Consider the following 23,040-nt stretch of genomic DNA (forward strand, 5'->3'; position numbering starts at 1 on the left):
TCTAGCTCTAGGGCACTCCTTCCTGAATGTGAAGTCATTTGAAGATCTAATCTACGCTCATTTTACTGTCTCACTTTCTCCAATTTACATTTCAACCTTCTGCAGCCTGGCTTCTCTTACCATTTCACTAAATCTGCTCTTATTAATGTCTCCAATGACTTTTTAATTACCATCTATAATAATAAAAGCATAATATGCTAATTAGACCAGACATCCTTCCGGACAACCAGGATCGAGGCAGCCACTGCAACTGCAAAGGCCTGCTCTTGCATGAATTTTGTGCATCGGGCCTCTAGTCTATAATAAATGCTTGATCTTGCTCAAAATGCAGGAATACTTTTAGTCCTGACCTTGCTTACCCACTCCGAATAGCCTTAAACACAGCTGAATTTTTCTTTCTTCTTGAAACTCCCGGACAACCTTGTCTTCTTTGAAAACACCCTGTTGGTACTCCTCCTGGCACTCTGTTTCTTCTCAGTTTTCACTGTTTTCTTTGTCCTCCTGCTAATGTCACTGCTTCCAGGGTTTGTTCTGAAGCCAGATTTTCCTTTCAGTCTGTGTTCTCCCTGGACAGTCTCACTACTTGAACGACCTTCTTTAGTATCATGATTGAGTGGTTATTGCTCTGACACAAACCACTCTCCTGTGCTTTAGACCCATAATTCCACTTGCCTGCTGAGGATCTCCACCTGGATGCCCCATACACTGGTCATACCAATGTATCCAGGTTGGAATCATTCTCCCCGCCCAAATTGCTCCTCTCCTTTAATTTCCTATCTAGGTTAAAGTTACCAGTGGCTACCAAACTTCGGGTGTATTCTAAAATTTTTACTCTTCCTCATGGCCTACAGCCTCATCAAATGTCAACGTTTTGCTGTTTTGTTATCCTAAACATTTCTTTGTTCAAGATTTCTGTTCTTTATCTATGGTTGTACACAGAGTAATGTTTGTAAAGTGCACTTCTAAATTCACAATTTCCTTATATAAAATCTCTCTTTCTAAGTGACTTTCTGCTTTCTCAGATGAAGTTCTATCTCCTTGGAATTGTGTAGGAGGTCATAATCCAGTCTTGCATAGTCTCATCTCCTGTAACTTTCCCCAAAATCACATGGTTGTTTTTATTTCCTGAATACCTCATGCTGTTTCATGCTTCCGTGACTCATTTTCTTCCTACTGATTCCCTCCTTTTTTTAAGGTGCTTATCCTTTTTAGATTTCTAAGACAAGTTAATCACTTGTTCCTCCATACTCCCATGAATCCTTTACATGGCTCTACACTAACATTTATCACATTGTTTATGTAAACATCCAACTCCTCAAATGGGCCCATCTTAATACAAGAGACCACGTGTTGATTTTTTCAAGCACATTACTCAATTCCTGACAATGTGTTGAATACATGTATGTCATCATCTTCATCTTTAAAGTGTCTTACATTGTAATGTAACTTCAGATTTTAGAAATAATTAGCATCACTTTCCTTCAATCCTTTGTAGAATTTTACTTTAACCAAGTTGCATTTTAACAGCTTGCTGTGTGATTTTTGAAGGCACCTTTATAAAAATTGCCTTGTGACAATGATGTCTGTATTGTTATTAAGCCTTCTTTAAGAACATCAACTGTAGTGGAGCCCAGGGTCTCCTAGTTAACTAGTTATTGGTATTTGGTATTGCAATGAGATTTCTCCTTCCCACCTAAAGTACATAAAATTTCATGGGAATGAAGGGAATGGATCAGAGCTGAGTTAGGTCAAGTCACCTTAATAGTTTAGGCTGTATATTATCCAGACCTTAGTAAATTTACAAATACACTGTGTTGTGTTTCTCTGCACCCAGAGAGCTTTAGCGTTTTTTTTTCTTCTTAAGAATATAGGTAGAGTTTTTGTGTTTCTTTTATTCAAAATTAGATATTACTCTGAGTAATGTAACACAATGAAAAGTGTTACTTTTTTATTTCCTTGAACATATCTTCTAAATTAGTATTTGAGAAACTGCATTTTTATCTTTCAAGCTAGTTTAATGATAATTGGCAATGGAGATTTCTTTGGGTTTTAGTGTGCTACTGTGCCGGGGTCCAACCCCAGCGGGTCCAGAGGTTCCCAAAGGTGTAGACGGAGTTGGCGAAGAAGGAAGGACACGGAGACAGTGTTCAGTTGATCAGCAGCCTAGCCAGGATCTCCAGCCAGGATCTCCAGCCAAGTTCTGGTCTGGATCTCCAGAGAGGTTCTGCTTCGGATCTCCAGCCAGGTTCTGTGGCCATGTTCCCTCGCTAGGTTCTCCAGCCAGGTTCTGTCCAGGTTCTCCAGCCAGGTTCAGTCACCAGGTTCTAGTCAGGTTCTCTTGCCAATTTCTGTAGTCAGGTTCAGTCCAGGATCTTTTGCCATGCTTTCTCCAGCGAAGTTCTTCTGTCTCTAGAGAACGTTCTGTGTCGGTTCTGTGCCTAGATTCTGTCTCCTAAGTTCTGTGTGTTTCTGTCTTGTTACAACTGTATTTATACCAGTTGATTCAATCCTATCAATCTCTATTGCAAAGGTTAGGGCGTTTCTTATCTCCATTCCAGGGAGTAAAGATTATGTAGTTTAAGCATGATTGTTCGTAGTTAAAGTGATTAATTACCCGCCTGGCACTTAGTTGAGGGGTTTTATTCCCTCCCTAACTTCAGGGGAAAATCCCTACCTGGGGAGACAACCTTTCTCAGAGACCTTGGTTAAGACACATAGTGCCAAGAAGGTGAGCAAACATATTAAGAACAGTATGCCATATATGCCAGGTCCTTTGAAACAGCAAGCATGGACCGGCTCCCGGCACTACTGCATTTATGCTTTGCTTCAGTACTCTGCAGAACCCATGCTATTCTCATGAGGGTTTGTGATTCAGTATCATTCAGGTATTTTGAGGTTTTGATGTGATACACATATAGTTATCCTTAAAGTTCTTATAAATTAATACAAAATAGTTACAATCTCCATAGTGTTGGATTAGGTATTTTAGTATACTATAAAATGTATGTGCTATAATAGTTATCAACAAAACCAAAATGTTCGAAATTTATGTTTGGGTTTATTAGATGTGAAGACATGGTAGATGTGCGAAGGTTAAAGATGCTTCAAATGGTGCAGTTGTTTAAATGTGAAGAAGATGCTGCCCAGGTAAGGATCAATTGGCACATTATTTAGTTGTTGTTTTTTTCTTAGAAGATTGATTTCATCCAATTATAGACAACTTTTTTATGGTCCTAAGAAGGTAACATGAGGTCAGATTCTAGTTTAAACTGTTGAAATAATAAAGTTTTGTATTCCCAGTTATCTTACTTGGTCTCATTTGATTTACCTTCTTAATGAAATCCTCTATTGAGCTAGAAGTTGGGACTAGGTATTATTTATTATTCATGTGTTATCAGTTATATCCCAGGATAAAGGCTGGATAACACACTGCTTTTTAACTACAAGTGGCTTTTTCAACTAGGTAAACAATTTGCTATCTTTTTGTATTTAGCATCAGAGTACATCATTTCAGCTTGGCATAGAGGAAATTTGTGATTTTAAATGGTCACATAAAATCATAGAGATTTCAATAAGACCTATATGTATGTAATCTATTACAAATCATGTGATAATTTTAAAAGAGTGCTTCCCTTTAATAGGCATTGTCTTTAGATTTTTAAAAATATTGAGTAGGAGGCAAGGTCATTAATTCATGTAGTTTGGCATTGAATGAACTAAGCTATTAGGAACTTAGGTTATAACTAATAGATTAGCCAATCACATGATATGATTTTTCTTATAAATATGATATTTTGATATAATAAGGAAAGACTTATAAATCCAGCTTCACTGTTCTTTCTTTTCATTTAGGCAGTAGAATGGCTGAGTGAGCTTCTGGATGCTCTGCTTAAGACCCACATCAGATTGGGCGATGATGCCCAGGAAACGAAAGTTTTACTGGAAAAGCATAGAAAATTTGTTGATGTCGCACAGGTGCAGAACTGGCTATCTTCCTTTCCTACAAGCTCAGGGTTTGAATAGCTTTCTGCATGATTATAATGTAACTTAACCCTCCAAGTCCCAGAAGGTTAGTTATGTTATTCCAGAAATATCACAGAACTAAGAAAATGTCAGCTGGTGCATCCAAACTAGCCTGCACAAACTTGTGAGGGTTTATGTTTCCCCGAATACAGGTTCTGTATGCCTTCTGTGATTTATGTTATATATTATAGGATTTTTTAGGCAATCCAACTGTTCCTTCATGAAAGTTAATACAAAATATATGTTAATGCTGTATCTCACCAGCATTAACATTACAACACAGATTTTTTTGTCGTTGTTGTCAAATGTGTCTTAATTAATTTCCCTAATAATTGAGTTTACCGTGTAACAGTTGTGGTTTCCTCTGTGGAATATAGAGTGCCTGTTTTTACCCACTTGTCTCGATTAAAGACTGAACAGACATTCTTTTTGGCCTCTGGAATTGAGCCAACTGAGATGGGGAAAACAGAATAAGAAAGTAACTTACTGAAAATGAACTAAAAGTATTGCTTCCGCTGCATTATTTATGCATGCCGATAATTTGTAGTAAGTGCCAGTGGAGTCATTCAGTACTGATTTCCAGGAGTGTCACTTAATGGCAACCACAGTCCTCCGGCATGCTTTCCCATCCCTCTTTTCGTAATTCTTTTATTATAATTCCATGTTTACTTTTTTTTTTTAGAGCACTTATGACTATGGAAGACAGTTGCTACAGGCCACCGTTGTGTTGTGCCAATCTTTGCGCTGCACTTCTCGGTCATCTGGGGATACACTTCCTCGACTGAACAGAGTATGGAAGCAATTTACGATAGCATCTGAAGAGAGAGTACATAGGCTGGAAATGGCTATTGCATTTCACTCAAATACCGAAAAGGTTTGCTTTTTTAAAAATGTGGTCACAATAGTATTTATTGTGTATGTTTAAAATATGTTAATCTTAATGTAATATGTGCTTAGTCTGGTTTTAAAAAAAATGATATTAGTTCTGTTAAAGTTTGTTTAGATATATTATCTCAGAGAGTTGAAATCAAATTCTCTTAGTAATTGGTACCAGTGGTGGAGTATCATGGTTGGAGAAATTCAAAACCATTCAGTGGTCTTCTGTCTACAGTGTTACTCTTCTCACTGTACCTACTTCCCATAATGTGCTGTCCATTCTTTAGGAGGTCATGACTCCCATCTCATTCATATGCCAAGAAAGGAAACTTTGTTTTGGTACCTGCTATAAATTATCATAAATTATTCAAAAGGGTACTTTTTATAATTTTTTAATGTTTAGAGTCTGTCCAACTAAAATGAGAATAAGGATAAAAATTAAAACATTATAGAAAAACATTTTTATTGATTTCAGAGAGGAAGAGAAGAGAGAGAGAGAGAGAGAGAGAGAGAGAGAGAGAGAAACAGAAACATCAGTGATGAAAGAGAATCATTGATCAGCTGCCTCATGCACACCCCCCACTGGGGACCAAGCCTGCAACCCAGGAATGTGCTTTGACTGGGAATGGAACTGTGACCTCCTGGTTCATAGATCGAAACTCAACCACTTAGCCACACTGGCCAGGCAGAACATATTTTTATGTGTTACTTTTTAAAAAGTAATTCTAGAATTTATTATTTACTGAATTAGTCTCAGAAACCAGAAGTGAATATGCAGTGTTATTGGGCAGGTTTTCATAGAACTTTTTTCTTAACTCAGCACAATGAAAATGTGTATTACCTGAGCTTTGGATTTCCATTCTGAAGAGGAACTTTATTATGTAGTCAGCTTTGTTTTGATCTCTTACAATAAAAGTTTATATATAGGGGATGTTTAGTACAATTTAAAATAGGAGATATCAAAGTTTTAAATGTGATAGCCTTGTCTATCGAACAAAAGAAATGTTTCCAGAAACCTCAGGAACTAAGCAGTTTCTGTCTGTGTTATGAAGTACATTTGTTGGGAGATGTTCATAGTAAACTCTTTCTGACCTGGTCCCTGAACTCCACACACAGGGCAGTGTTTTAGGGGCCTAATGATAATGAATGAAAGTATGCAAAATGGCTTAAGTTGCTTATCTACTGATTATTTTAATGAAAACTTTGTATTCGAGTATAATATTAACATAATATACAGATCATAAATCATTAATTTTAACAAGATGAGCACACCTGTCCAATCAGTGCACTGTTCAAACAACAGAATACTACCAGCTCCTCAGAGGCTCCCACTCCTTTTTAGCCACGCTGCTTTTGCTGCCCCTCCCCCCCTCCAAGGTGACCACAGGCCCTATTCTAACACCACTGAAAACTTTTTAGGATGCTGTTTTTAAAGGAATCAGCAAAGGCATTTTAAAATCTAGACCACTTTAAGAAGTCGTATAAGAATATATATATATATATTCATATTAAATAACCAACTGTTCATTTTTCATTGGCTATAATAGAAAATTAACATTTTTACTTTTTCTACTTCATGGCCTTTATCATACTTATAATAAACTTGACTTAAGGTTATTTTGCTGTGCAAACATATGGTGAAACCTTTTCCTTTTGACTGTGTTCTGTTTTATACCAGTAAGCGTAAATATAATAACTATAAGCAAATTGTACAGTATGATTGAGAAAATATTTAAATTAAGTCTAGAATTTTAGATGATAAATATGGTTATGAGCTACAATGAAATAAACATAATTGGATTAAGTGAAGTATGCTACAAAAATAAGTACTTTTTCTTTTTCCTTCCTCAAATTTTTTGAGGTTTTTTTTTTTTTTTTGGAGTTAAATTTAAATGGTAATAGTTAAGGAGAAACAAATAAAATCTTTACAAGGGCTGTAGAACTTCCCTATATTTGAATTATAACCATAGCAGTTTACATCAGTTAAAGCAGCAGATGAGTTTTTAAAATAACTATAAATTGTGTAATTAGGCCATCAAATCAGTTATGTGCTTGTACTTGGAGTATATGTTGTTTTGCATTTATATAATTGTTCATTTTTGAAGTCTGTAAAATCTGGAAGTCAAAATCTATATCTCATTTACATCCCAAGCACTAAGTAAACATATAATAAGTGTTCAATAAACTGTTACTTATTGAATGAAATAATACTTCTTAAGTACAATTCAAACTTACTTTCCAAATAGTTTTCTAGTATTTTTCCCCCCCAGGAATCACTGTTGATCTTTTTCATATTCCAGTTATGTTAGTAGGGATTATGTATCTTATTTTGTTTAAATTTTTTGAGGCAGTTTTGTCAAAAATAGATACATTTTTTACAATGGTGTACATGAAGATGCTAAAATAAAACAAAATATAAACACCTTCAATCTGCTAAATTTGTTTGAGATTTATTTCCTTTTTCTCTCTTGATGTTGCCCTTTTACTTGTTGCAGATTTTGCAAGACTGTCCAGAAGAGCCTGAAGCTATTAATGATGAGGAGCAATTTGATGAAATTGAAGCAGTTGGGAAATCACTTTTGGATAGATTAACTGTTCCTGTAGTTTATCCTGATGGGTATGGTGCATGTTCTTATAATTTTACTAGAGGCCCAGTGCACGAAATTCCTGCACTCGCTTGGGGTGGGGTGGCGGGGGTGAGGGGGCTCAGCCCGGATTGCAAGAGGGCGCAGGTCAAGCTGAGGGACCCTGCCGGTGCACGATCGTGGCCGGGGAGGGGTACAGGAGGTTGGCCAGTCGAGGAGGGACCGCAGGAGGGCTCCAGGGCATGTCCAGCCCATCTTGCTCAGTCCCTATCATCCGGACCCCACCAGCAAGCTAACCTATCAGTCGGAGTTTCTGCTCCCTGGTGATCAGTGCACGTCATACTGAGCAGTTGAGCGACCTTAGCATATCATTAGCACATTATGCTTTGGTAAATGGACTATCGGACACTTAGCATATTAGGCTTTTATTATATAGGATCTTTTAATCTGTGAGGTCTTTTTATCAGTGAATTCATTAAGAGGAAAACCTGTTTGTTTTAAAAGCCAAGTCAATTAGCTTTGGTCCACATTTTCAGTTCCTACAATAAACTGGTTTAAAATGAAACGAAATCTGAACTCGGCTCCTAGCAGCAGTAGCACTTGATACTTGCTGCCATCAAATGTGTTGCTTCTTCACAGCTTGTTGTAGAAGAAGGATCATTGTCTAGGTTGACATCCTGGGTTCTAGCCTTGACTATGATGTTAGGGACTAGGTGACCTTGGGCATCATTCAGGGAAGGGGTAGGGACTAATGTTTAGTGAGCTCAGTATATGCCCGGCACCAAGTTAAACACTTCACCTTCATTATTTTGGCCAAACAGTGCCAGGCTAGTGTGATTATTTCTGATTTACAAATGAAGAAACTGAGGCTCGGAAAAATGGAATAAGGTGTTCAGGATTTCACTGCTTCTAAGTGGAATTAGGATACAAAGTCAGATCTTTCTGGCTCCAAACCCATCCTCTTTTCACTGTGCTGTGTGCAGTACCTGATTCCATGTTTCTTTTCATTTCAAACAGTTGATGATAAAGATATGAAATAATCTCATACAAATAAATGGGCCAGTAAATGAATCAGAAAGAGTTTTACCCTGAGCATTTAGACCTTCTCAGTGAAGATGATTTAGAGGTAATCGAGAGGATATTTCATTCTAACGATAGGGAAACCAGACCATTGAATACATCTATCCTTACATTTTAGTATAGTGTAATGGTTAGGATTGTGGATTCTAACCAGTTGTCTTGGATTTAAATATCAGCACCACCACTTAGTTGCTGTGATACTTTGGGGCTAGCCACTTAACCTTTCCTGTGCCTCAATTTTCTCATCTAGAAATAGGATTCATACCTCCTCAGATTATAGGTGCAGGGGAATCATATGAGGTAAATGTATATAAACTATTTAAAACAAATCTGACACATAGTGCAATTATTGCTGTGTCATGCATATCAAATGCTTATTTGGAATTGATATTGAAAAGATATATTTTATTCTCTTGAATGAATATTATTCATAGTCTAATATAGAGATAATTACTAGTCGTACCTAAACTTGAACAGTCAGAGCCTACAGTCATGTTATACATCTGCAATGCATACAAGAGAATAAATCTTAAAATTGTAAGTTGAGCTAGTAACAGTAGTAGTGTGCTGCTTCTGGTTGTTCCAGGCCAGAACACCCAGCCCTCCCCAGCCCCTGTGATTGCATTTCACAGCCAATTGGCTGCCAGTCTCCCTTCTACTCAGGTCAGCCTGGGAATATCTTTCCCTGGTGTTTTTTGCTTGAGCTTCTCCTCCTGTTCTACAAATAGTTTGTATGTCATTTCCTCATCCTTTTAAGATAAAATAAGTTAATTCTGTATTATTCAAATTTGATAACCATACCTTTAATAATTGGAATTTTTATTCCATTTCATACAATAATTTGTGTCATATAAAATCTGTTTGATGGTAAAATTATTCAGATTTATCTTTTGTAACATTCTCTTGGGAAAATATTTAAAAAATGTTTTTTCTGGAGTCATTGCTTAAAGACCCAGCCAGGTTCAGATCTTAGTTTTTCCACTGTGTGACCTTAGTTAAGCCACTTAATTTTCTACACTTCCCTTTTCTGATCTAAAAAATGAAGAGCTTAAACAGATAATTTTCAAGAATTCTTTTACCTCTAAAAGATTCTGTGACTCTGAAAACAGAATCTTTACAAGTAGGATAAAATTAAATGATTTTTCTATGTCCCAATGATACCTTAACATTAAATGGATACTCATTTGGTAACTATATTAGAAGTGAGTGTAAATAGTCCTTAGCACTGAAGTACACAAACTTTGGATTTCTGTGTGCTATGGACCCCAAATTGAAAAACAAAAATATCAGTGTTTCATTGATATTTGCATAGCTTGGTTACATTATTGAGATTATCCTAAGTACACTTAATATGACATTTATGCCACTAATATATTTGTCTTGACATTTTTAAATATATTTTATGCCGTCTAAAAAATGTTCCTCCTACTGAATTACTACTCAAAGATAAACAGTATGATCTACAAATGAACTAATGGCTTATCACAGAGGTAATTTTTATGCTAATTTTTTGCTTCCTTTTGTATTTGCTGTGGTCAGTGGATCTGTATTAATGTGAATGGGGTTTTTCTCTTTGTTTTGATTTTTAGAACTGAACAATATTTTGGGAGTCCAAGTGACATGGCTTCTACTGCAGAACACATCAGAGACAGGATGAAACTAGTTAGTCTCAAAAGACAGCAGCTGAGACATCCTGAAATGATGACCACAGAGAGCTAATGGCAACCAACTTCCCACAGATCTGCGTTCACAATAATCCTGCATGTCATCGGCATACTGCAGCATTAGCCACAATACATTAAGATACATTTCACAGCCAAGATAAGCCTCATTTCTTTCCATTACACATTTCTCTCTACATGTTAACACCTTGCAACTACCAAGGCATAATTATTTAACATGCTTTGAGACCATAGACTCCAAGTATCTTAAAAGAAGGAACTATAAACATTGCACTGAAAATCTGCTTTAAAGCTTTACCTGACCTGTCAGTTTGTAGATGAACAACTGATAATAAGCTTTGAGTGGTGCTAATAAGAGTTTAGGAATTCTCTATATAAAAATAATTGCCCTTCCTCCCCAGGTGATATAGTAAATGTAGACTATAGTAAAATGGTTATTAGTAAACAGTGGTGTCCTCAAAATTTTACTTTTTAATTTTTCTTCAAAATTGATTATTTTTATTGTGTCAGTATGAAGAAAACATTCAGATCTTTGATATATCATAGTCATTGAAAGACATTTTCCTATTTGTAATGATAATGTATTAAAAGTTGTTTGTGCTTAATAAAAGGCTTCTTTTAAACATCGTATTTAATTTGGTGGTTATATCCTATTTCCAAACATGAGTGCCTTATTAAAAAGGGCATTCTTAGGATTGTGAGGATGGTTTAATACTTGTTTTTTCAAGTTGGTTGCATGTGTTTTAGCCTGAAGATTCATATGTAAGCATGTGTATATAATAAATAAGCATGTTTTATCATGAAAAAATTAATTGTAAAGAACAGTTTAGGTCTTTAAGAACTTACAAGTAATGGGAATACTGTTTCTAATTTTTCTCTATTTCAACTTGAAAAAATGTGATTCAAGTTATTAACTACCCTGCAAATACTTTGTCTTTGGAGGAGGAGGCTGGGGAAGAAGGCATACACAATTACTTAAGTGTAATCCTTTATATCAGAGTTATCTTTCTGGAACTAAAGTAGCAGTTGTTAAGTTTAATTTCTTATGTAGGCTAGATGCAAAATTCTGAAGTCTAATAAAAACTGTGCAGCTCTTTTAGATACAAGATTTATAAAATGCTAGTGCTTTTAAGTTTATATGGCAAATGCATATAATTTAATTTTTGTTGAAGAAAATGTTTTTTGGAAAAGATTAAAAATAATTTTTTAGTGCATAACATAAAATTATGCAAACAATTGTATGCTGGTTCCTTTTTGTCTTCAAAGTGCTCATGTATCCTCCAGTGTAAAAAGTTCTCTCTGAGCCTGCTGGCTTCTCTAGCCTTTTTCGCACTGCCGGACCTCTTGGAGAGATCCTTATCCATTACCCCACATCCTCACTGCTCCATGCTCGGCACCTTGCAGTCTGCTTTACGCAGCACTGCACCGAAACTGTTCTCACTGGGCCTCCAATTAGTGAATTAAATGATTTTTTTTCAGCCTGCATTCTTATCCTCCTCTGCAACATTTACACCATTGAGCATCCTATCCTGCACAGTGCCCCCACGTACACCTTGAAGATAGTATCCTCTGCCATAACTGTGAATGCAGTCACATCACTCTTACCAGTATTTGAAATATATGTAAAAATGTGCTCTCTCAGGTTCTGTCTTCAGAATGCTTCATAATCTCATCCCTAGGGTTTCTATTTTATCTCAATGTCCTATAATACATCTGGCCCAAAATTCTAGACCTTTCAACTACCTGCTTGACATTTTGCCCTAGATGAAGTTAGTTATAATATTTTTTACCTTTCTCTTCTTGGAGCAATTTTGGTTAAAGGTGCCACCTTTTTTTCTAGTCAAACATGCCAGAAAATCTGGGGGCAACATCCGAATGCCCCCTCTTGTCTTGTGCTGTCACTGCTTCTGAGAACATCCAGGAAGTTCTTTCTATATTTGATGATCCTCTCAGTCTTTTAGGGCTTGACTTCTATGAACATAAACTTTTGTGATTCTTCACTGTAGTCTTCATGATGGTGCTAACCACATGCTACAATTGTTACATCTACTTGCAACATTATAAGCTCTTTTGAGAGAAGGAATCTTGCTCATGCATAATAGTTGCTCAGTTTCCCTGAATGTAAATATTTTTTATAGGCATTAGTAATAATCCCTCATGTTGTAGTTTGAGGTGTGTTTCAAACATATTTTCTAACATTAGGACTGAGTTGTGAGTGGATCTATTCATAAGGAAGTCATTTGGTATTTTAGATATGTTGATATTAGCTAATTTAGATATTCGGTTACACCTAATATCTATTTCTTCTGAATTTCGGAGTAGTTTGAATGTTTTTATTAAGACTGCTACAAAAGGACTGGATTGTAAGTAATGAGACTTTCACTTCTACCATCAACTCACCTGCTTATCAAATGAGTTAATTTTTATATGCCTTAAGCTATCCTGACTACAACGAAAGTAAAGTAAGGCAGTATCTAGAAATGTTATTTGTAATTTGAGCATTTTCGATGAAGCTGAATGCACTTGTAACATAATAAATATTGTTGCTCTTCATTTGTAAATTTGCTGCTTTCTATATGTCAATCTGTATATACACATACCGTTATGAATGAAAACCCAACAATGCCCTAATGTGATTTTTTTCATAGTTCATTTAGGGTACATGTGAAGGAAGTAACTGCAGTCTTTGAAATCGCAAGCTTTTTGTATGTAATAAATTAGCATTGGCTGGCAAATGGAGAAAGAACCATAGTTTCTAATTGGTATATGCCACAACTTTGCATTACTTTAGCCCATCTCAGGGACTTATTGAAGTGTTAATTGGGCTAGTTTTAGTTTGGTTTGGTTTGATTTGGGGGATTTGTTTTTCCTTCTTACCATGTATTTATTTGCTCCTGTGTAAATTCATTATTGGTAGTTTGGGCATTTATTTACACATGTCTAACCTAGCAGTGCTATAATGCAAAGATGATTAATTCCATCTCAGATAAAACTGGTTTTGTTCCCAGGCCTCATTGTTGATGACCTTATTCTGCTAGGGTGACATTGGTGACACGGGATGAAACTGTTCAGCCTGCCAGCTAGGATGTTGATTTTAGGTCTAGGATTCATTGCTGTGGAGAAGACTAGATACATCTCTCACTTTATAGGCATTTAAATTAGCCAGTGTTTGCAAGTATTACCTAGGATTAATGTGTTTGTTGTTTGTCTCATCACCTGATCAGTTGACATATGGTGTGCTATTTAGTTTATTATTTAGTTAGTGGCATACTGCTTAATATGAACATGACAATTTTATGGTAGTGCTGAGCAAACCATACTTTCTGATATAAGCCCATTGTAACCAATGGCATGATTGTGAGATTAGCCGAACCTATCTCACTATACAGTCTACTTTTGGAGAAAAGTCAGAGTTCTTGACTACATTTTAGTAAGTTCCTTGCCAGAGAGATTGGATAGATATTACTATGTACTATGGTTGTTAAACTCCTCCATATCTTGAACCTATTAAAAATGGTACAACCCTAGCCAGTTTTCTCAGTGTTAGAGTGTTGGCCATCGGACAGAAGGGTCGCGGGTTCAATTCCGGGTCAAGGGCATATACGGTTGCAGGCTGGATCCCTTGCTCTGGAGGCAACCAATCGATGTGTCTCTCTCACACCAATATTTTTATTTTCTCTCTCTCCCTCTCCTCCCACTTTCTAGACATCAGTGGAAAAAATATCCTCAGGTGAGGATTAAAAACAAAAAACGGTACAGGAAATTAACATCAGTAAATATCATCAGTGACAATATTAACATGATTGGGATACCTTTGCTTAAACCAGTGGTTCTCAACCTTCTGGCCCTTTAAATACAGTTCCTCATGTTTGACCCAACCATAAAATTATTTTCGTTGCTACTTCATAACTGTAATGTTGCTACTGTTATGAATCATAATGTAAATATCTGATATGCAGGATGGTCTTAGGCGACCCCTGTGAAAGGGGTCGTGACCCACAGGTTGAGAAACGCTGGCTTAAACCCTCCCCCAAAGGGAAATTTCTCTAGGATTAAAAAGTGGGCTAAAACATAGCTGAATACAGTTAACCTAATTAACAAGCTTACCAGTGTTAACTTTCAGTTCTAAAAATAAAAAGCTTCAGTTGGGAGTGGAAGTACTCTTCTGTAGGGTAACCAATACCTTGATAAGGCAAAATGAAGTACAGATTTAACATGACATTATTTGACTTCAGTATGTGCTACTGGAAAGTAGTTTTTGCTAATAAGTATAAATGATGGCAAGATCATAAACGCTAAGTAATAGAGTGAATATAATGTAAAGAGTTGAGTTGACTACTTGACTTAAAAATCTAGCTTTGCCATTTAATGACCTTGGTAAAAACCACTAAACGTCTTCCCTGATTCTGTAAATTACAGACATCAAATAATATCAAGAGTGAAATACAATCATGTTTAAAGAATATTTTGAAAGCTAAAATGTTATCCAAAATGGAAATTATTATTAGTATAATCATCTTTTCAGAATAGAAAATAGGGCATTCTTTAATTCTGCTTTTGCCTCAGATGACAAGCATGGGGTCATGTGGAAATAGCACATTGTTTATGCTCACTTCCCTAAGCTCTATTTCCCTGACATTCAGAATTGCTTACTGAAAATACTAAGGGTGGATGAGCTCATGGTTAAATAACAAGACTTTTAAATCTGACAGATTAACTCTCTATGGCAGTGTGGTAGTAGAGCAGCAAGAAGCAAGAAAAGTGAAGAGTATCACTTGCTTTGAGGTTGACAGGACATGACACAATTCCATTAATAAATAAGTAAAGGAAAATCCTACCTGGAGTGGATCCTACTGACCCAGCACCAATCTATAGAAACAACCAGAGCACAGACCTGTTAATATATTTATATTTATAAAGTATCCCAATAATGAGGTACAAAACATGACTTGAGACCACTCTTAGTTCTGTTAGGGTTAGAGAAAAGAAAGCTTGAAGAGCTTTAGCAGTGATAAGAATAGAAAAAGGCTGTAACAGAGATTGATAGAACTAAGGATCCTCTGTGAGAGCACAATAGGGGAATGATTAAGAATGAAGAAAGTTCAGAGATGTGATACTGTAACATGACTAATATTACATAATCAAGATGAGTTTTATTAGAGGACTCTTATGGAGCAGTACATATGATACCTGTATATAATGATACAGGAATTTTTAGCAGATAACTAAAAAGTTACCAACTTCGAGGTAAGAATAGTGTTGTTAGTGGATTTTTAGGGCTGTGAAAAACTATTTCTGAAAAAGGACTATTGAAGTCTGAATCCATTCTTAGTGAATCTGAAAGAGGCACCTTAGAAGTATTTACAAGTAAAATGCCATCTCTCTAGGGTGTCCCCCAATTGTCCCTCAGAGAGACAGGAGGATGATTCGGATGTCCTTTCCCTCAGAACATGGAGGCCTGTTCACTAAGACCAAGCTTCACATCATGTTTTGGGTCTACATGTCTTTTCTGATAATTACCCTGGTTCTTTTTTAGTTCAGAAATCATGGTAAAAACAGTTTCTAAGCTTGACTTTTCAGAATGTTTCTTCATCTTAGTTCTTATGTTAGTCTACACAGTGAACAAATTTGCTTAGAATGTGTATATATATATATTGTTTTTGAACCAGCATAGATTTGAGAACTCATTACTCACCTCACACTCTGGAATGTCCTTTCACAAGCTGTTAAGTTTCTAAATTGACACTGATTGGAAGAATTTGATGGTTATATAATAACATGGGATCAATAATGAAAATTTTCAGCAGCATTTTTTGGTAAGCTTGTACCCTGGATTTTTCCCCCAACAGTTTTATTATAAAAAATTTTCAAACATAAAATAGTTAAAATTTTATAGTGTACTCACCAGTCAGGTGCTAGTTCACATTAATTATGCTTGTATTGTCACATATCTGTCCATCCAATTCATCAGATCACATTTTGATGCATTATAAATTTCAGACATCTATACACTTCATACTACTTCCACATACCACATCATTAACTGGAATTCAACATTTGCTTACGCTTTCTTATGTAAAATTAGGACACGACGAAATGCATAAATCGTAAGTGTGCATCCACTGAGTTTTGGCAAATGTAATATAGTGCTATCAAAATATAAAGCGTTATCAGAAAATTCACACATGGCCCTTTCCACCCCACTGCACAAAAGCACCACTGTTGTTTTTCTATCACAAACCAAATTTGTTTTAGATCTTTGTGTAAATAGAGTCACACAGCATGTACTCTTTCTAGAAGTACCATGTTTGAGAGATTTATCCATGTTGTTTGGTGTATTGGTGGTTCATTTCAGTTTTATTGCTGAGTAGTATTCCATTGTATGACTACAGTGCAGTTTATCCATTTTCCTGTATGATTACCAGGGCTGTCTCCAATAGTGGCAGCTATAAATAAAGCTGCTATGACATTGTTAACATAAGTCTAATGTGAACAGAAGCTTTCATTTCTCTTGGGTGCTTACCTAGGATTAGAATTTCTGTGTCACTGGGTAGTTTAAAAAGAAACGGCCATACCTTTCCCCAATGTGGTTGTACTGTGTGTTGGATTTTCACTATATTTTTGGATGTGTAGAAAGGTGTAAACTTTTTTTTATGATCCATATTTGAAATACTAGAAGTTGTTTTCAGATAGAATTGACATTGTTCATGGTTTTGCAGTTAGTGTTTTTGAGGGAAGCAAAGACCTGTCTGCCCAAAACAGTCCCCAAGGGGTTCGTGTGCCTGAAATTTTAGCATCAGTTTCACTCTTTGAAAGATTAAAGCGTTTACCCAAGTATGGTGATACATTAGCTAGAAGAAACAGTATTGCCCTAACTAGTTTGGCTCACTGGAGAGAGCGTTGGCCTGTGGACTGAAGGGTCCCAGGTTCGATTCCGGTCAAGGGCATGTACCTTGGTTGCGGGCACATCCCCCGTAGGGGATGTGCAAGAGGCAGCTGATTGATGTTTCTCTCTCATCAATGTTTCTAACACTCTATCCCTCTCCTTTCCTCCTTGTAAAAAAAATCATTAAAATATATTTAAAAAAAGAAACAGTACTGATTTGTTTATGCTACTAACTTTTGTCACCCATCTTCAGTAGGTAAAGTAAAATTGATAATTGAACAGAAAAGATTATTTCTGTTTAATGGGAGCAGAGTGAGTAATAAAAAAAACATATATTGTCAGTCCCAGGTACAGCAATGTGAGAGAGAACCATCTAGACCCCCAAATGGCAGTCAAGAAATCCGAAAACTAGCTGGGAAGAATTCTACCTCACGGTTGTGCATAGAGGATAGCTATGTTTTTTGCAGGGCGTTTTAGCATTTGCAAATCCTATTTTAGCGTTGTCTTTTTATTCTGTACCACCCAGCTACAGTTATTTCACACCCTAGTGACTTATCCATTGTGTTTTACCCTCTCCTGTTCTATTGCATAAAACAGTTATTTGTATATGCCTATAAAATCATAATATTTATGTTTCCAATGCTCATGTTTAAAGATATTTATGTATGGTTCATCCAGTCTTTCCTATTCAACTTTTAAGGGCTGGGATATTTTGCCTCTACTGTAAATCCTTATAATGTTCTATACATTGTAAATGCAATAAAATGTTAAAATTATAGTTAATGGCAGCAGATTTTTATATGTATTTATTTGATAGTGTTATCACTTTGGATAATAAGTTTGTTTTCTGTTAATAAAGATTGTTCATAAAGTCTAGGGAGAATTAAGTCATACTGGTTTCTTTAACAGTACCTAATGAATTCTGCATCTATCCACATTACTTTTTTGTAAAACTAAATTTTTACCAACATTTTCTCAAATCTTTGATTAAAACTAAAATGTAACTCCTTTATTTTGAGATAATCTGGAGTCTTAGTAGACAGGTTAAATACCCTCTCTTTTATGCTCTTTTTGTTTCCAACAACCTCCATCAGGCTTGGCACAGAAATCCAGGGCTTTCACTAAGTCCTACATTGTCAGAAATTATTAGTTTCTCAATTAATGGATAGTGGGTAAATTTTGTTTGTTCTTACCAAAAAGTTCATTTTTAAGACCTAGAAAGTCAATGTGTATTTGGGGCTGGGAAAGCATATTAGAACAAAACTAGCTATGTTTAAAATAGCAGAATTAGTCATATTATGCTGTAAATAATAGCAGCTCCAGAATGGCTACAATGAATTTAGAATTTCCAGAATTTGGAAACTAACAAGCCTTATACCTTTTAGGGGGTTTTTCCTTAAGGGCTATAAGCATAATGATAAGAGAAGAGAGAGTAGACAAGACTACAAGTTTGCATTTTGAGGGCCCACATTCCAAATGTAAAATCTTTCATCTTGTAAAGACTCCCCATCTAGAAGGGATCATACTTCAACTCGCTGTCAATTAGCACAGATGGTGAACATCCTGACAGAGGAGAGCAGGAGGGAACAGAGAGGCACAGAAAGAGACTTCTACCTTGCAATTCTCCATGAGTTGGTCTGACTGTTTTCATCTACAAAATTTGCAAATCCAAAAGTAGTTAGGAGATGTAATTCTGAGGACTGGTTTTAAATAAAATACTATTTATATCCTGAATGTACATTCTGAACCAAAGAGCTCCCTTCTAGTTCCTTGATGTCTAGGTTTTGTTTTTGTTTTTTAAAGAAATGAGTTTGATTCTATCATTGGGTTTGATTGAAATGTCCCTTTGCTTCCATCATGTTACCCATGCCTAATCAGTCTGTGAATGCCAATGGTGAGGGAGTTTCACATTGCAGTAGTAACTCAAATTTGTTTAACCATATTATTTGTTTATATGTTCTGCCACCTATTTGACCTGGCCTGTTTGGCCCCACTTAGCCAAATCTATCTGTGATCTATGGTGATTGATGGGATAGCCAAATTAACCTCCCATTCTGTCCATGTACCTACCAACAGTGGTGGGCAAATATGATTCCAAAAGTAGGAAGAAGAATCTCTTGACTTGAACAACCAATGAGTCAAAGAAGTCAAAGGGAAATAATAATTTTAAAAAAACGTAAAACTAATGACAATGGAAGCACAACATATCAAAATCTATAGGATGCTTCAAGAGCAGTTTTAAAAAAATACATATTTTTATTGATTTCAGAGAGGGAAGAGGGATAGAGATAATGATGAGAAAGAATCATTGATTGGCTGCCTCCTGCAAGCCCCCTACTTGGGATTGAGCCCACAACCTGGCCATGAGCCCTGACTGGGAATCAAACTGTGACCTGGATTGCGCTCAACCACTGAACCACACCGGTTGAGCTGCAAAAGCAGTTTTAAGAAAGACATTTTAGTGATAAATTCCTACTGGTAGATTAAGAAAAATGATCTCAAACTAATTTTATACCTCAAGAAACTAGAAAAAGGCAAACTATGCTAAAGTTAAGAAAAGAAAGAAAATAGTGAAGATCAGAGCAGAAATAAATGAGAGACCAGAAAAACAATAGAAAAGGTCAATAAAACAGAGTTTTTCTCAAAAAGATAAAACAGACAAGCCTTTAGCTTGATTAAGAAAAAAATACAGGCTTAAAATCAGAAATGAAAGGATACATTACAACCGATACCACAGAAGTAGAAAGGATTATAAAGACCATTATGAACAATTACATGCCAACAAACTGGATAATCTAGAATCTTACCTAATAATAGACAAACATGTAAATTAACCGTCCCTCTGCTATGCTCACCAGCCAATCAGGCGAGTATGCAAATTAATCCAACAAAGATGGCAGTTAATTTGCATATGTAAGGGGCGAAGAGGCGGAGCGAAGACGGAAGGTTCCGTCTGGAGCCACGAGGACTGAAGGCTCCATCTGGGGCCATGAGGACTGAAAACTCCGGCCAGAGCGAAGGCCTGGGTCCCAGGTGCCGGAGGAAAACCGGTGCCGGCAGCCAGGGGAAGGGAAGGCCTATTGCACGAATCTCTTCATGCAACGGGCCTCTAGTAAATAGATAAATGCCTAGAGACAACCTACCAAGACTGAATGATGAAGAAATAGAAAATTCAAACAGTTCAATAACAAGGAGACTGAATCAGTAATCAAAAACCTCCCAACAAGGAAAAATACAGGAACAGATGTTGTCACTGGTAAATACTGCTAAACATTTAAGAATTAATACCAATCCTTCTCAAACTCTTCCAAAAAATTAAAGAGGAGAGAGCATTTCCAAATTCATTTTACAAGGCTAGCATTACTTAGATAGCACAGCCAGATAAGAACACTGTAAGAAAAGAAACTTACAGACTAATGTCCTTGATGAATATAGAGGCAAAAATTCTCAACAAAATGTTAGCAAACGAAATTCAATAACACATTAAAAGGTTCATACATCATAATCAAGCAGGATTTATCTCTCGGATACAAGGATGGTTCAACACATGCAAATCAATAAATGGGATACACCATATACACCATATTAGTAGAGTTATAGGTAAAATCATGATAATCTTAACAGGTGCAGAAAAGCTATTTGACAAAATACAACATCTGTTCATGATAAAAACTCAACAAATTTAGTATAGAAGGAACACACCTCAACACAATAAAGGCCATATATGATAAGCCCACAGCTAACATCATACTCAATGGTGAAAGATTTAAAGCTCTCCCTCCAAGTCTTAGATCAGGGACATGACAAGGATTTGACCAGTACTCAAATCACTCTTACTCAACATCACACTGGAAGTCCTAACCAGAGCAATCACTTTCTTCATTCTTTCAAGATAAAGAAATAAAAGGTATCCATAAGTGAAATAAGCCAGTCAATGAAGGATAAATACCACATGATCTCACTCATTTGTGGAATATAATGATCAACATACACTGATGAACAAGGACTGATCCAGAGACAGAGAAGAATTGATTGGACTGTCGGGCCTTGGAGGGAAGGTAGGGGAGGGTGGGGGTAAGGGGGAGAGATCAACCAAAGGACTTATATGCAAGCATATAGGCCTAACCAATGGACACGGACAATGGGGGGGGGGGGTGAAGGCATGAGCGGGGGGTGGGAGTAATGTGGAGATAAGGACACATATGTAATATCTTAATAAAAAATATATTTTAAAAAAGGTATCCAAATCAGAAAGAAAGAAGTAAAATTGTCTATCTTTGTAGATTATATGATCTTATATAGAGAAAATCCTAACAACCAAAAAACTGTTATAACTAATCAACAAATTTAGTAAAGTTGCAGGATATTAAATCAGCATGCAGAAATAAGTGTGTTTTTATACATCAACAAAATAACTGAAAAGTAAGTAAAACAATTTCACAATATCAACAATAATAAAACGGGAATAAATTTAACCAAGGAGGTGAAAGATCAGTACACTTAAGACTATAAGACTTTGCTGAAAGACATTGAAGAAGACACAAACAAATGGAAAGATATCCTGAGTTCATAGAACAGAAGAAATAATATTGTTAAAATGTTCATACAACCCTAAATCATCTCTAGATTCAATGTAATCCCTATCAAAATCCCAATGGCATTTTTCACAAAAATACTTTAAAAATCCTAAAATTTGTATAACTCCCAAAGACCCCAAATAGCCAAAGCATTCCTGAGAAAGGACAAAGACTGAGGCATCATACTTCCTGACATAAAACTATAATACAAAACTATAGTAAGCAGAACAGTATGGTACTGTCATAAAAATAGACACACAGAACAATGGAATGTAATTGAAATCCCAGAAATTGACAGCCAAATGTATGGTCAAGTAAAACATGTCAAGGAAGCTAAGAAGACTCATTGGGGAAAGGGTGGTCTCTTTAATAAATGGTGCTGGGAAAACTGGATAACCATAGGCAGAAAAATGAAACTGGATCCTTATCTTACACTACTCACAAAAAAGTAACTCATCATGAACTAAAAACTTAAACAGAAGATCTGAAACTGTAAAACTAGAAGAAATTTAGAGGAAAAGCTCTTTGATGTTGGTTTTGGCAACGTTTTATTAATATGGCACCTAAAGCACAAGCAGTAAAAGCAAAAACCAAAAGGTAGTACTACATCAAACGAAATGCTTCTGTCTAGCAAAAGAAATAAATGAAAAGGCAATGAGAAAATATTTGTAACACATATCTGGTAAGCAGTTAATATCTAAATATATAAAAACTCATACAACTCATCAAAAAATCCAATTAAAAAATAGGCAGAAGAACAAATGGATAGACATTTTTTCCAAAGACGTACAAATGGTTAAAAGATGCTCAACATCACTAATCATCAGGGAAGCGCAAATCAAAACCACAATGAGATGTAACCTCATACCTTCCAGATTGGCTACCATCAGAAAGACAAAAGATAAATGTTGGCAAGGATGTAGAGAAAAGGGAATCCTTGTACACTGTGGCTGGGAATGTAAATTGATGTAGCCACTATGGAAAACAATATGGTGGTTCCTCAAAAAATTAAAAATAGAGCTACCAAATGATCCAGCCTTCGCATTTTAGGTATATATCCAAAGAAAAAGAAAACAGATCTGCAAGACATATCTGCACTCCCATATTTATTGCTAAGTGAAATAAATCAAGAAAGACAAATATGATATCTCTTATATGTGGAATCTGCAAAAAGCCAAACTTACAGAAACAGAGAATAGAATGGTGGTTACCAGGGGCTGGGAAATTGGGGGCAATGGGGATATGTTGGTTGCTCAAAGCATACAAATTTCCTGTTAGAATATAAATCCTGGGGGTCTGGGGATCTAATGCACAACATAGTAATTGAAAGG

The 23,040-nt window shown here is 36.0% G+C and overlaps 1 protein-coding gene across 2 annotated transcripts in view; it reads left to right on the plus strand.

Moving 5' to 3' along the window:
- Nucleotides 1–17,910, plus strand: part of SESTD1 (SEC14 and spectrin domain containing 1) — a 102,348-nt gene extending 84,438 nt beyond the window's left edge. For both annotated transcript variants that reach the window (XM_059703943.1, XM_059703944.1), the window contains 5 exons: nt 3,066–3,147; nt 3,853–3,975; nt 4,706–4,897; nt 7,395–7,516; nt 10,154–17,910. In XM_059703943.1, the coding sequence (XP_059559926.1) occupies nt 3,066–3,147; nt 3,853–3,975; nt 4,706–4,897; nt 7,395–7,516; nt 10,154–10,283 (649 nt within the window). In that variant the 3' untranslated portion in view covers nt 10,284–17,910. The remainder of the gene's footprint in view (nt 1–3,065; nt 3,148–3,852; nt 3,976–4,705; nt 4,898–7,394; nt 7,517–10,153) is intronic.
- The last annotated feature ends 5,130 nt before the right edge of the window (nt 17,911–23,040 follow it).

This window comes from Myotis daubentonii, chromosome 7 (assembly GCF_963259705.1).
Source record: "Myotis daubentonii chromosome 7, mMyoDau2.1, whole genome shotgun sequence".
Lineage (NCBI taxonomy): Eukaryota > Metazoa > Chordata > Mammalia > Chiroptera > Vespertilionidae > Myotis > Myotis daubentonii.